Here is a 12,672-nt window from a genome sequence, read left to right on the forward strand (position 1 = left end):
GCACTGGGATGGATTGCCCCGGAGGCGGTGGAGTCACCGTCCCTGGAGGTATTTAAGGAAAGCCTGTCCATGGTACGGCTGGCACGGAGGTGTTGGGCGGTGGTTGGGTTCGTGATGGGCTCGCTCCCGGCCCCGCGGATCCCGAGGTCGCTCCCGGCCCCGCGGATCCCGGGCCCTCTCCCAGCCCCGTTCATCCCGGGCTCGCTCCCAGCCCTGTGGTGGATCCCGGGGTCACTCCCGGCCCTGTGTGGATCCCGGGCTCGCTCCCGTCCCGGTGTCCCCTGACTCTCAGCCGGCGGGTGGGGGGCGCTGCGCATGCGCGGCGGTCTCCCGCTGCGGCGCCTCGTCCGTTCTCCGCGCGCCCCCTGGCGGTGCGGTGTGAGGGCGCGGGGCCGCCATGGTGGCGCGGGCGCTGTGGGCGCTGCTGGCGGCGCTGCGGGCGGGCTGGTGCCTCCTGCCGCAGAGCGGGTACCTGCACCCCGACGAGTTCTTCCAGGCGCCCGAGGTCATGGCAGGTAAGGCGTGCGCCCGGCGCTGGGGGCCCCGCGCGGGCTGGAGGGGGCGCGAAGCGGCGCGGGCACGGTGTCCCGCATCGCCGGCGGGCGGGTGTTCCCCAGGGGTCCCGCTCTGCCACACGGCCAGTCCCGCAAACCCAGCGGGAGAGGATCCGCAGGGATGGCCGGGTGGGTGGGCTCCTGCTCTGTGCTGGCCACAGCGAGCGGCGCCTGGAACCACAGTACTGTGACTGGCTTCTGGATGCTTTGTGAAAATGAATGGGACGCTCCCAAAAATGCCAAAGTTGACACCAGTTTCAAAAGTTTAGGAGCTGCTCTGTATTGTGATACCCCTTATGCCAAGTAGTATCCCTAATGATGAGTTACTGAATAAAATATATTATCTCTGTATGTATTTTTCTCTTCCTTTGTAGGGGATATTTTAAACCTACAGGTCTATTATCCATGGGAGTTCCTTTCCAGCTCTCCTTGCAGAACAATTGTTTTCCCAATAATGACATCAGGAGTTACATACTGGGTGATCAAGTCTTTGCAGCAGTTGGACATATGTTCAAGTTGCATCAACAGTTACACTCTCCTTGTATCTCCTCGCCTGCTCTTTACAATCTTTTCTTTCATACTCGACTATAGTGTTTATCAGTTGGCCCCTTTCTGGGGAGCAGATCCGTGGAAGGCGCTGATACTCCTTGCTGGATCCTACGTCACGCTGGTGTTTTATACAAGAACATTTACCAACACACTTGAAGGACTTCTCTTTGCTCTTCTCATGGTATTGGTTTCTTCAAGGAAGTCCAGTGGCAGCTCAGCAGAGCCTACAAGCAGCTCCCTCATCGGTGTCATAACAACTGCTGGGTTTTTCAACAGGCCAACCTTCCTGGCATTTGCTCTAGTGCCCCTGCTTTACTGGGCTGGTTTAATTGTTGACTCTCAAAAGAGCATTAAAACTCTCCTAAACCACTTTTTGAAGTTTATCCTATGTGCATGTTTTACAGCTTCTGTTTTCATAACTGCTGACACCTTCTATTTTACCTCCATGAGCTTAGACAACCTCTACAGCACTAACAAGAGCAGCCTCATTGATGTAATAGTCCAACTACATGATAAAATGGTAGTAACCCCCTTCAATTTTCTCAGCTATAATCTTAATCCTCATAATCTTGCCCTGCATGGAACTCACCCACGAGTCACACATTTTACAGTCAATGGAGTAATGCTATTTGGGATATTACATATTCTGGCCATCAGTGCAGGCTTTAAAATGCTAAAGAAGTATGTCCATCAGTTAATGCTGGTCAGATGGTGTTACCGTGAGCCGCCTGGGCTGTTGGTGCATTCCGAGGGCAGTCCAGCATTGCTGCTGTTTTATTTTGTTCCTTTGGCATTTCTCTCCCTGTTCAGTCACCAGGAGCCTCGGTTCCTCATCCCTCTCATCCTGCCTTTGGTGCTGTTCAGCGCGTCACCGAACAGAGCTGTGAAATGGAAACGCCTCATCGTTCTCTTCAACCTTCTGGGGGCACTTCTGTTTGGGTGCCTGCACCAGGGAGGGCTCATTCCCTGTTTGTTCCACTTGGAGCAGCTCATCCATTCTCCAGCGCCCTCGAGCCACCCGCAGCACTACACTCTGCTCTTTGCACACACCTACATGCCTCCACGGTCCCTGCTCAATATCAAGAAGACAGATGTGCATGTGGAAGTCATTGACATGGCTGGGGCTGGTGAAGAAACCCTCTGCCAGACAGTAGAGCAGCGAGCAAGCAATTTTACCTGCAGTGACTGTCACGTCCTCATTATAATCCCTGGGACAGTCACAGCCACAATTACAAAATGTGGTGTCTCATTCAAGAACCAGACTTTGATATTTCCTCACTTATCAATGGAAGACCCACCACAAATACCTGTCCTATCCAGTGGAAATTGGAGGAGTCAGTTAGGACTTTACATCCTTGAGCTAAACAAAGATCATCAGAGCCTTTAGATTTTAGGAGAACAAAGTTGTAGTGTTTTACTTCATTTCGGTGCTGTTTGATGGCGATATGAGACCTTTGTCTTTCACACACCCCCCCCCCCCTTTCATCACCTGCACTGGGAGCTCTCTCACATCTCTTTATTCCCATTCCTCAGGCATTTAGGGTAGCCAGTTCTGGATAGAACCTGCTTAAAATTTGACTTACTCAGCCCTGTGGTGTTTCATGTGAACTTTTGTAATTCTCCTGATGAGAGAGGATGAAATCAGAGCCCACCAAAACAGTGATTGAAGCTTAGCTGTTTCCATGTGAGATTTATTTTTGAAAGTTCTCTTATAATCTCTGACAGGGTGTGGGGACTTGTGTGATGTTTACTGATAATAGGCATTAATTCAACTGCTGGAGAGAGGTTACAGGGTTAGACAAAAGCTGGTCTGACTCAGTAATCTTTTATTTTATGTCCTTAAAAATTCATTAGACCAGCCTGCAGTCACAGTACTGTACCACTGCCTTGGGTGGGTCCCTCTTGAAAAATCCCCAGCACTGATCTGGCAGAATCTGATTTAGAACATGGAGGATGCTTCAGCCTAAGCAGGGTAAATCCTAAAATCCAAGCTTTGCCTGTTTAGCCTCCCTTGCCACAGTTCCATCCTCGTGAACGTGCTCCCAGCTCGGGGAGGGGGGGGGGCGGGGGGGACAGCAGTGTGATGGGTGAAGCGTGCGCGGTGCTCCGCGGCGGCAGCTCGGGCACTGCTTCCCTTGCGCGCTCCCGCCGCTCGTGTCGCAGCTCCCGCTGCTCTGTCGCGACTGTCACCCCGGCAAAACGCGCGGCAGGTCCTGCGGGAGCTGCATCGAGGGGCTGCGCAGACAGAACGCGGGTAACCGGGAGGAATTTGAGCCTTCGTGCCACTGGACCAGAGGCATCTCTGATCTCAGCACTGGGTCAGAGATCTCCCGCTTGTGCTGCCGTGGAGGGAAGGCGGCCTCGAGGGAGGAGCTGCATCCCCGTGCACTAACCGCTCCCCGTTAAATCGGCTCAGTGGGAATGACAGCTCCTCTCCTGGCTTTCCACTGGAGAGCAGTCTCTTTTTAAACTGCACACCAACAACTGGCCGTCAGCTGACAATGATGTATGTGCTCAATAGCACAGCACGACCTACAATCTTTGGTTTTGCTACATGAACTTCTGGATCCAAAACAACCTGACTTGGCACATACATTGTAGATCAAGCCTCTCTCTCTGAAACAAATCTGACACTTGAATTATTTCTGCTCACAAAGGTGGTAATGCTTTTGGCAGTTCTTCACCCACACAACCTTACATAAGGTCTTAAGAGCCAGGTTTTCAACAGAGACAGGCATAATACAGGTTGATGCCAGCCTCTAAGGAGAATCTAGGAAAAATGAATGTGTTACTGATTCACCTGTATTTTCCAAGCTATAGGTATGACCTAGATGTTTAGGGAATATAGCTCTTGTTCTCTTGTAAACCATTTTGTCTTGTGTTCCCTGTACATTCATCCCACATCCTCCATTCCTGACTGCTGGCCTGCCTGTAAATTAAAGGTGTGTGTTTGGGGGAAGGCAGGGGGAGAGAAGGTGCCTGTTTGTACTGCTGACTCACAAAGTCGTGTAACTAGTTGTGAAAGCATCGTCACAGTGAATGTGTTTTCCAAGGTAATTTTCTTTTTGCTGTCTTACACTGGGATGACACAACCGTGTGCCACAGCTGGTACTCCGTGTCCTCCTTCCCATTTTCAGCTTTCTTAAACAACTTAAATCTTCAATGTTGTTTTCATAAAACTTATGAATTCTGGCAGTCTGAGTGTGGTACATCTTGAAACTCTTGGGGGATGTAATGGAGCACCATTCCCATAGGATGATGACTTCTCTACACTGCACAAGTAACCTGTACAGAGCCAGCAAGAGACTGGACTGCACAGTCTGTACCTGGACTATAAATACCAGCTCAGATTAACAATATACTGCTTTTGTCTTGCCAGCCAGACCTTTGAATTTACACTATAGATGCAGTTTCTCCGGCCATGCACACCTTTGTTGCTGGAGGTTTAATTTTACCAGCAATGCAGGAAACTGTATCTCAGACCAAGTGCAAGGTTCTTCTCACCTGGGATGATACAAGGAATGGAAATTACCCTCCCCAGTTAACTGAGCCTCTACTCAGCTGGATTGAACAGTGAAACATGCTCTGAAGGAACATTAACTGTCATAGATGTCATCAGATACAGCATCTTAAGCAAACCTGCCCAATGCATTACACACGATGGATGCATCCTTTTCCACTATGTATCTGTATTTCCACTGATAGGTAGGGTGGTCCTACTGGTCATTTTTTTCCCTGTAAACCCTTCCTGCTACAGCAGACTTGAGGTGTGCTTTTAGGATTGTTACTGAATTCCTTTTATCTTCCTGTAAGATGTCCATTATCCTGTCCATCATTATCAATACTTAAAACCCTTTTTGTAACAAAACTGTATCAAATATAGAGTCTTACTCCTGTATACACACACATTACATTGTTACAGGTACTCCCGTGAGAATTGTGGTTTTATTTCAAGTTTATCAAGCACTTTAAGTGACAATCTTCACAGCATTGTGGGTGATTATAAAGTGAGTCCGCTTGTTCCTGAGAACCGTGGAACGTGTATAATGTCTCTGAAATGGTAATCCAGAAGCGGATGAGCAGCAGCTTCCCGTGTTCACGCTGTCCCGAGGAGTCGCTCCAGGCCATGCGATGTGGAACGCACCGTCCAGTCCGCAGCTCGCCATCCACGGCCCGGGCACCGCCGAGCTCCGGAGCGGCTGCCGGGGCCCCGCTGTCACCAGCGCCCAGGGCCCTTCACCCGCCGGTTCCAACGCAGGGAAGCGGCGGCGGGTCCCGTCTCCTCCCCGCCGCTGTCCGCAGCCGCCTCCCGCTCCACGCGGCGATCACGGCGCTGATCCGGGGCGGCCCCCGCGGCCCGGCCCGCGCGGCCACGGCCACCCCCGCGCGCGGGCGCCGTCCTTGAGCTCGGCGAGGAAGGAGTCGCGCAGGCGAAGCAGGCGCGGGGCCAGGTCGCGCTGGCCGCGGGTGAGGGCGGAGGCGGTGACCCGGGCGGCGGCGCGGATGGGCCGCGACTCCGAGAGCCGCTCCACGAGCCGCGGGCTGGAGAGCAGCAGCAGCAGCGCCCGCAGCAGCGCCATGGCCGCCGCTCTCGCGAGACCGAGAGCCCGAGCGCCCTGACAGGCGGGGCGCCCCGCAGCTCTCGCGAGAGGTGCCGCACAGCCCGCCCCGCCCCTCCGCGCTCGCGAGAGCCGCGCACCGCCTCGCCATTGGCTGCGCGCCCGGCGGCCGCGCGGGGCGTGCGCGGGTCGCGGAAGAGCGCCGAGGGCGGCGGGGCCGGGTGGTGTCCGTGTGGTGTCCGTGTGTCCGGTGCTGGGCCGGGCCGGGCAGCGCCATCATGAGCTCCGGCGGGACTCTGAGCATCCTACGCAGCGACTCCTACGCCGAACTCAGCCAGTACCGGGACCAGCATTTCCGGGTGAGCCGCGGCCGGGGGCGGGCGCCGCGCGGTCCGGTTGGGCTGGGCCGGGCCGGGCCGGGCCGTGAGGTAACGCTGTGTCCTTGCGACCCAGGGGACGCGGTACGACCAGGAGCGCCTGCTGAGGAAGAGCTGCACACTGTACGTGGGGAACCTCTCCTTCTACACCACGGAGGAGCAGATCCACGAGCTCTTCGGCAAAAGCGGCGACATCAAGAAGGTCATCATGGGGCTGGACAAAGTGAAGAAAACCGCCTGCGGCTTCTGCTTCGTGGAGTATCCTTGTGCGGGGCGGCAGGAGCGGTCCGGGTGCGGGTGAACTGCTCTGCGCTGCAGGGTCGGAGTCACCAGGGAGTTCTCCGAGGATAAAATTAATCCTTTGCTAAAGCGTCTGTGGGAAATTGGCCAGAGAGCAGTGCTGGTCTCACGGTTGGACTTGATGATCTTACAGGTCTTTTCCAGCCATGATTCTGTGATTCGAGCATACACTGCATGTGGAGCGGGGTTAGCAGCTTGCTTTCACTTTGATACTTTACCCTGATATCTCTTAGTAGTTGACCTCTGCAGTAAATTCATATTCTCCATTCCGAGGTAAAAAGGTCTTTCTTTTCCTGCAAACACACGTGTAAAGTTTCTGTTGGCATCTTTCATCCCTGTCGCGTGACTTCATTATCTTGCATGTTTCTGAGGATCATTCTGTTACTGGTTCCAGTGAACTCACCAGAATGGTGAAAGTTTGCAGCATGAATGGAGCATGCCTGGGGCTTCTCACTTTAGCAGAAGGGCTTTGTTCTGGTAAATGTTGGTGTGATTCACAAACTTAATCTAATATATGTATTTTTAATGCTGGAATTGCTGCATGTTCCTCCCTTTCACTAGCAGTTTTCTTAGCTGGTGTAGCTTCATAAAAGTGGTTCAAGCAAAGACTTGGTTTTGTAGCCCATTTGATATTGTTCTTTTTCCATGTGGTGAAAATAGAAGTCGATTTTTTCATTAACCCATTCCTAAGGTATTATGCCAGAGGAGATGCTGAAAATGCAATGAGATACATCAATGGGACCAGGCTCGATGACAGGATCATAAGGACAGACTGGGATGCAGGATTTAAGGAGGGTAGGCAGTATGGCCGTGGAAGATCAGGGGGGCAGGTAGGTTCTTGTACAGCCTGGGGTTTTAAGGGAATGGTGACTTTGCCAAAATTCTTGGTTTTAAATGAACACAGAAAATTTCAGAAACAGCAGCTTAGGAGTCATTGTTTAAGATAACACTGGAAGATATCTGATCAATGTCAGTATAATCTACTAGGAATAAATAACTCTTTCATAATTTTCAGTAAAAGTACTTGCAGAAACAACTCTTGGCTGCCTGGGGAAATAATGCTTTTCAGTAGGCCCAGAAGATGTAATGGGCTGTCAGGAGCACACTGGACAGCAGTTGGCTGAGCCTAGGTGGAGCAGGTGGCAGTGGCTCATAGTGCCAAAGCCCAGGGTTGGCCATCCTTGCTTGGGCTCTGTTGATTAGAGAGTCCCCAGACATGATGAAAGGAAGTTGGTTTGTGCTGCTCTGGGCTTCTGCATGGCGCCTCTTCACATTCTGTTTGGTCAATAAGCTCCATGTAGCCACTTACGTGTTGTGATACCAGTATGACTGTATTCTAATGGTGTAACAATTTCTGAGAAATTGTTTTTCCTTGTCTTTTCTGGACTTCCCTTTCTCCTCCCTCGTTAGGTCCGAGATGAGTATCGGCAGGACTATGATGCTGGACGAGGTGGCTATGGCAAAACTGTTCAGTGCCAGTGACTCCTCAGCTGCACAAGAGAACCAAAGCTGCATTGTAAATGTCCCCAGGCACAGAATAGCTCTGTTGCACACAGTTCACAGAAACTCCTATCCACATTCCTGTGAGCACATCCTATGTTCAATACCTCTTCTGTTTTGACACCAGCATCCAAAGCCTTGCAGAGGACCTGGGAACAAGGCTTTAGGCATTAGAATGCTGAGGCTTTGGTCTTGAAATGCTGCTATAACTTAATGAAAAGAGCAAAGATGTAACATTATGGTGCTTTTTTTTTTTTTTTTTTTTTTTTCTCTCTGGCAAAACTTGATTATTCAACTGGGTTTTGTTTACATTGGTATCACAGGGTGGAGAGCGGTGTTAAAGGATGATTGGTAGATGTTTCACAGATGAAAGCAAAAGGCAAAGAGCCTGAAAAGGAAGTGGAATTTCTAGGGAAATTTTTCAATTTCTTGGGAAGACTTTTAAATTGCAGATTTTCTGGGGTTAGCATCCTTTTTCACTGGTGCTGTTCCTCAAACATTTATGTGAACAGCCATAATAAAACAAACTAAATTGTGTTCAAGAGTCATGAAGTGAGAGGCGGCAGAGCAGAGAGCAAGAAACAGACCTCTGCTGTCTTCTACAGAGTATAATTGTGACTGCATGACAGAGAACACCAAATAAAGAATTACAGTACAGTTATTTCACAGTTTGAGTATTTTGCCCCATCTGGTAGCTCTCTACAGCCTTAATATTTGAGGGCAGGATCTTCCCTGTGCCTGTTGCATGAAGGCAAATTACCCCCAAAATGGGATGTTTGAGGACCTGGGTTTATAAAGAGAAGGTTTCTTCCCAAAATAGGTTTTCTATTTGAGAAACTTGATTTCTGACAACTTAAAAATAGAAACAAAAGAGTTCTGGGAGGAACCTTGCTTTCTATTTAGCATGTGATAAGAATGGTAAAACAATTTCAGGATTGCAAAGGCTTGTTGTGTTTTGGTTTTTCCTCTTTGCCTGCTGATCCTGTTCATACTGCTCGTTGATGTGTTGGAATTTTGTTGTACTGCAGACATAGGTTTAAAAATGTGATCCCAAGATCAATGAAATTGACCTGCTGAAACAAAATAATTTAAAAAAACAACTGTTACAGGGCTTTAGAATTTCTTCATGGACTTCTGAGTTTCATGTGAATGGCAATCCCTAAAGTTTTGTGCAAATACCTCGTTGTCCATGACTCCTCATAAACTTTCAAGGGTGTACAAAAGTTGATCTTTATTCACTGAAGGTGTTGTAGGAAATTTTAAAAGTGTTTCTTGCATACAGTTAATCACAACTGTTTCTGTAAATTGGAAGACAAGTGAGATTGATCATACCCTTATGAAGGGTGGGTTTGAGGTTTTTTGGCATGTAGAGTAAAACTAGACTTTTGGGATCACTTGGTGCTGGTCTGCAAATAAGCTTTGAACAAAGTTACCTTTTTTTATAGCACGTTTGATGATGAGTTTACAGCCTGTAATCTGCTCTGGAACACTGCTGAAGTTTATTTTTCATTGTATCAACTTTGTATAAAAATATGTTACCAAAAACTCCAAAGTCACTTTTAAATAAAGTTGCAACATTAAAATGGTTTGTTACTCTTCTTTTAAACAAAATTGCCTTCACTGGGGTAATATTATTCTCCAAGGTTATTTTAGCTTTCACCTGAAGGCCATTCGAGTGTGTATTTGGGTTCTTTACAAAAAAAAAAAAAAAAAAAAAAAAAAAAAAAAGAGGAAGCCAAACTCCCCTTTGCAGCTCGGAGCAGCTGGTGACTTCAGTGTGAGGGGAACGTTCCCTTCAGCAGGAGGAGGAGGTTGGGGTTGGAGCGCCCGAGGGGCAGCGCGGGTCAGGGCTCCGTGTCGCCCTCTGCTGGTGACAGCGCCGCTGTGCTGGGGAGATTCTGCCTTGATTTGGGTGTAGAAATGACCAAAAACCTGATTTTCATCAAAGCGAAGTCTGTAGACAATTTCTCAGAGTGGAGGCAAATGGAGGTCAGGATTTGTGGGTTTGTAGCCCATTGCTGTTTCTCTGTTCAGCTACAGCTTAGTTACCTTTTCCACTGGATATTGCCGTATGCAGTGTCTGTGGTAACATCTCTCCCTGCTCCCAGCAACCTCTTCGGATCTTGCCAAAGCACACCCATGATCCTGGAGGAGGGCTTGACTCCATTCATGCTTCATAATCTCACATAAATTGTAGTTTGTGTAACTGCGCCAGCAAATCTTGGGCCAACAGTCTCTTTTTCAGTCTCTAACAGGTTATAAATTGCAGTTCTGTATTGCACACAAATGAAATGTCTGCAGCTTGACAAGAGGTTAGGCAGGGCTTAAAATGTCCAGTTTGTTTCTCTGGAGTCACAGTAGTCATTCAGGGACTTTACAGACTTAAGTGTCTGTTACTTCTGAGTGTCCCTGTGGGAAAGTGCCCTTTTTAAAAATCTTCTAATCTTTCAAAAGAAATTTTTTATCTGATTCATAGGGTGCTGATGCTGTGTGGGACAAGCCTGTGGTGGATGAGGTGCTTGGTGTCCTCAGTCCTGGTGCTGACGGGGCTGTCTTTGCTAACTCTAATGTGTTTCCTAACACAGTAACAGGTGAGAGTAAGGAAGACACACAAGTAGGTGCAGTAATCTCAGTGTGCATGACCTGAGTGAAATATACATGTATTTTTTTTTTCACATCTGAAAGACAAATATGAGTTATTCCTGGTGTAGGGTTTTGTTACTTTGAGCGTGCTACACTAAGTGCTTTTGAAAACCCTTTCATGATTGTTCAGTAAGAGTTGCAGTCCTTGAATATTCCTTCCAGAAGCTTTCTCTTTGCCCCCCAGTGCACATCTCTGACTATATAAAACCTGTTTTTATTTTATTCTGTTATCCTCCAACCAAGTCTAGGCAAAGCCAGTTGTTTCTGCCCTGAGAGGAAAAACTGCCACTGTCCCAGAAGCTGCATGAGGGGCTGAGTCAGGATTTCAGGCACCAAGTTGCATAGAGAGAAAGTGAAGTACCATCCATCCAAAACCAGTATGAGTTAAGGTTTACTCAGTTAATGACTGAGAAAACATCCTTCTTGTGTGCCTTGATGAGGATGTTCGTGTAAATAAGACTATACATTAAATAATTTTGTTGGGTTTAATGTATTTAATTAGAGCTATCTCTGATTTCCTTTTCAGGGTGGGCCATCTATTCTTCTGGGACTGATGTGTTTGCAGTAAAATTGTATTGAACCACAATTTTTGTTTTTTCAGGTATAATTAAAAGACATCTTTTCTCAAAACATAATTTGAAAACAAATGGGAAATAAGATTTGCTATTTTGTTGTTTATCCAGTTGCATGCAACATAAATATCAGAATAAATTAGCCTAATTGAGTCATCTTGTCCTTGTGTTTCTGGACAATGAAGCTTTTCCTTTCTCTACCAATCTCTTCCTGGAAGCAACAAAGTGCAAAGAAAATTCCAATTTTCTAGTTAGAATAGGTAAGAATATGTTAACTGTTAATAATACATACTTGTATTATTGTAGTTGTACATCTGTGGCTCACATGCACTTCAAACTGCATTAGATTGTTTTAGCTTTCTGACTTTTTAAATTTAAAATAAAGTAATTATTTTAAATAAAATTAAAACTATTTTATGCTTTGTCTTTATTTTTATGGGGAATTCTTCTGTTTTGAAAATCATTGCTACTCTGTTCAAATTAATTGATTATAAGTTGGTGCTTTTTGTTTTGTGTTTGATTCTCTGCAATATCATTGTTTCACAAATTACTTTTTGAAGACAAAAGCCCTGTCAGCTGGTCCTGCTGCCACAAGATGTCGTGAGAAGCCGTGTCTGGCTCCAGGATGAGTGGGGGCTGCCAGGATTCTCAGTCAGCTGAGGAGCTCTTGTGGGAGGAATGATGTGTTCTGAGAGCATCTCATTTCACTGTGCAGCCAGGGCAGCGTCTAGTCTGTGTTTCTTGAAGAAATTCTTGCATCTTAGAATGCTGCTTGAAACAAAAGTGACTGATTAAACAATCTTCTACATTCCCTAAAGCAGTGGGGTTGGGAGTGCCTTAAGGTTGCTGATGTGTAGGATGCCTTACAACACCAAGCACCGTAGAACTGAAGGATTGTCCAGGCTGGCAAAGGACTGCCTTGTGCTTTGGGTTGTGTAGGTTTTTTCCCCACCTCTGAATTTACTTCAGTAAGAGGAAGAATATGTTTCCATGAACTGGAAAGAACTTCTTCCCATTAAATCTGCACTTTTGCTTCTGCTTTAAATTCCCAGCTGAACTTGCTCTTTGGAATCTACATATTAATGTGAAAAAGCCCAGCAATCTTACAAAATTCTATCCTGCACAGATGCCAAGAGCAGGTCTATGCTGGTGTCTGAGCTTTCCAGGGAGAGATTCAGCAGAGATTTTTTTTTTAAGTTACTCAGATATCTCACAGTAACTCTGCGAGTCATGGTGGATATTTTGGTGAATTGTTTTATAGAGTGCAGTCCTGTCAGGAACTTAGTTTTATCTCCCATGGAGTTCATTGAGATCTGTGTACATAGTGCTAAAGTACTGAATATGTTTTAATGAACTTTGTCTAAAACATGTAACATGCTGGCATGCCAGGAGAATTCTTGAACAGCCTTTGAGAGCAGCACTGACTCCTGAGTTGTATCTCAAAGTGGGTTTGGGAAGCTGAGCAAAACAGTGTCACAAAAAGCAATGAGAGCATTTTGAGATGGGTTCCAAAAGTTCCTCAGGATAATTGTCCATAATCACGTGCAGAACAGATTTTTTCTCAGAATCCAAGGCCGTGATGGCCAGCAAATATTACTTGGTTTACAGAGTTTGACAG

The 12,672-nt window shown here is 47.4% G+C and overlaps 3 protein-coding genes across 4 annotated transcripts; 2 read left to right on the forward strand and 1 right to left on the reverse strand.

Moving 5' to 3' along the window:
* Nucleotides 1-397: 397 nt before the first annotated feature.
* On the forward strand, nt 398-2,490 carry PIGZ (phosphatidylinositol glycan anchor biosynthesis class Z; the record flags this gene model as incomplete). Its single annotated transcript, XM_083868865.1, has 2 exons — nt 398-515; nt 929-2,490. 2 exons carry the CDS (start codon nt 398-400, stop codon nt 2,488-2,490), a joined length of 1,680 nt encoding a protein of 559 aa, XP_083724991.1.
* Nucleotides 2,491-5,029: 2,539 nt separating this feature from the next.
* Nucleotides 5,030-5,683, reverse strand: NCBP2AS2 (NCBP2 antisense 2 (head to head); the record flags this gene model as incomplete). The annotated part of the gene is made up of 1 exon (XM_083869008.1): nt 5,030-5,683. The coding sequence occupies one exon, from the start codon at nt 5,681-5,683 to the stop codon at nt 5,429-5,431; it is 255 nt and encodes an 84-aa protein (XP_083725134.1). The 3' UTR covers nt 5,030-5,428.
* Nucleotides 5,684-5,893: 210 nt separating this feature from the next.
* NCBP2 (nuclear cap binding protein subunit 2) lies at nt 5,894-9,475 on the forward strand. Of its 2 annotated transcripts, XM_083868507.1 has the most exons (4): nt 5,894-6,021; nt 6,116-6,297; nt 7,031-7,169; nt 7,750-9,475. In XM_083868507.1, exons 1-4 carry the CDS (start codon nt 5,941-5,943, stop codon nt 7,819-7,821), a joined length of 474 nt encoding a protein of 157 aa, XP_083724633.1. In that variant the 5' UTR covers nt 5,894-5,940; the 3' UTR covers nt 7,822-9,475. The 2 variants fall into 2 exon arrangements, with proteins under 2 accessions (XP_083724633.1, XP_083724632.1); XM_083868506.1 differs by lacking the exon at nt 7,750-9,475 and having other exon boundaries at nt 7,031-7,739.
* The last annotated feature ends 3,197 nt before the right edge of the window (nt 9,476-12,672 follow it).

This window comes from Zosterops lateralis, assembly GCF_965231275.1.
Source record: "Zosterops lateralis genome assembly, chromosome: 10".
NCBI lineage: Eukaryota > Metazoa > Chordata > Aves > Passeriformes > Zosteropidae > Zosterops > Zosterops lateralis.

Coding starts and splice junctions, on each gene's coding strand:
- NCBP2 (XM_083868506.1), top strand. CDS start 5,941: ATGAGCTCCGGCGGGACTCTGAGCATCCTACGCAGCGACTCCTACGCC. Junction 6,022..6,115: donor ACCGGGACCAGCATTTCCGG/GTGAGCCGCGGC, acceptor CTTGCGACCCAG/GGGACGCGGTACGACCAGGA. Junction 6,298..7,030: donor TGCGGCTTCTGCTTCGTGGA/GTATCCTTGTGC, acceptor CCCATTCCTAAG/GTATTATGCCAGAGGAGATG.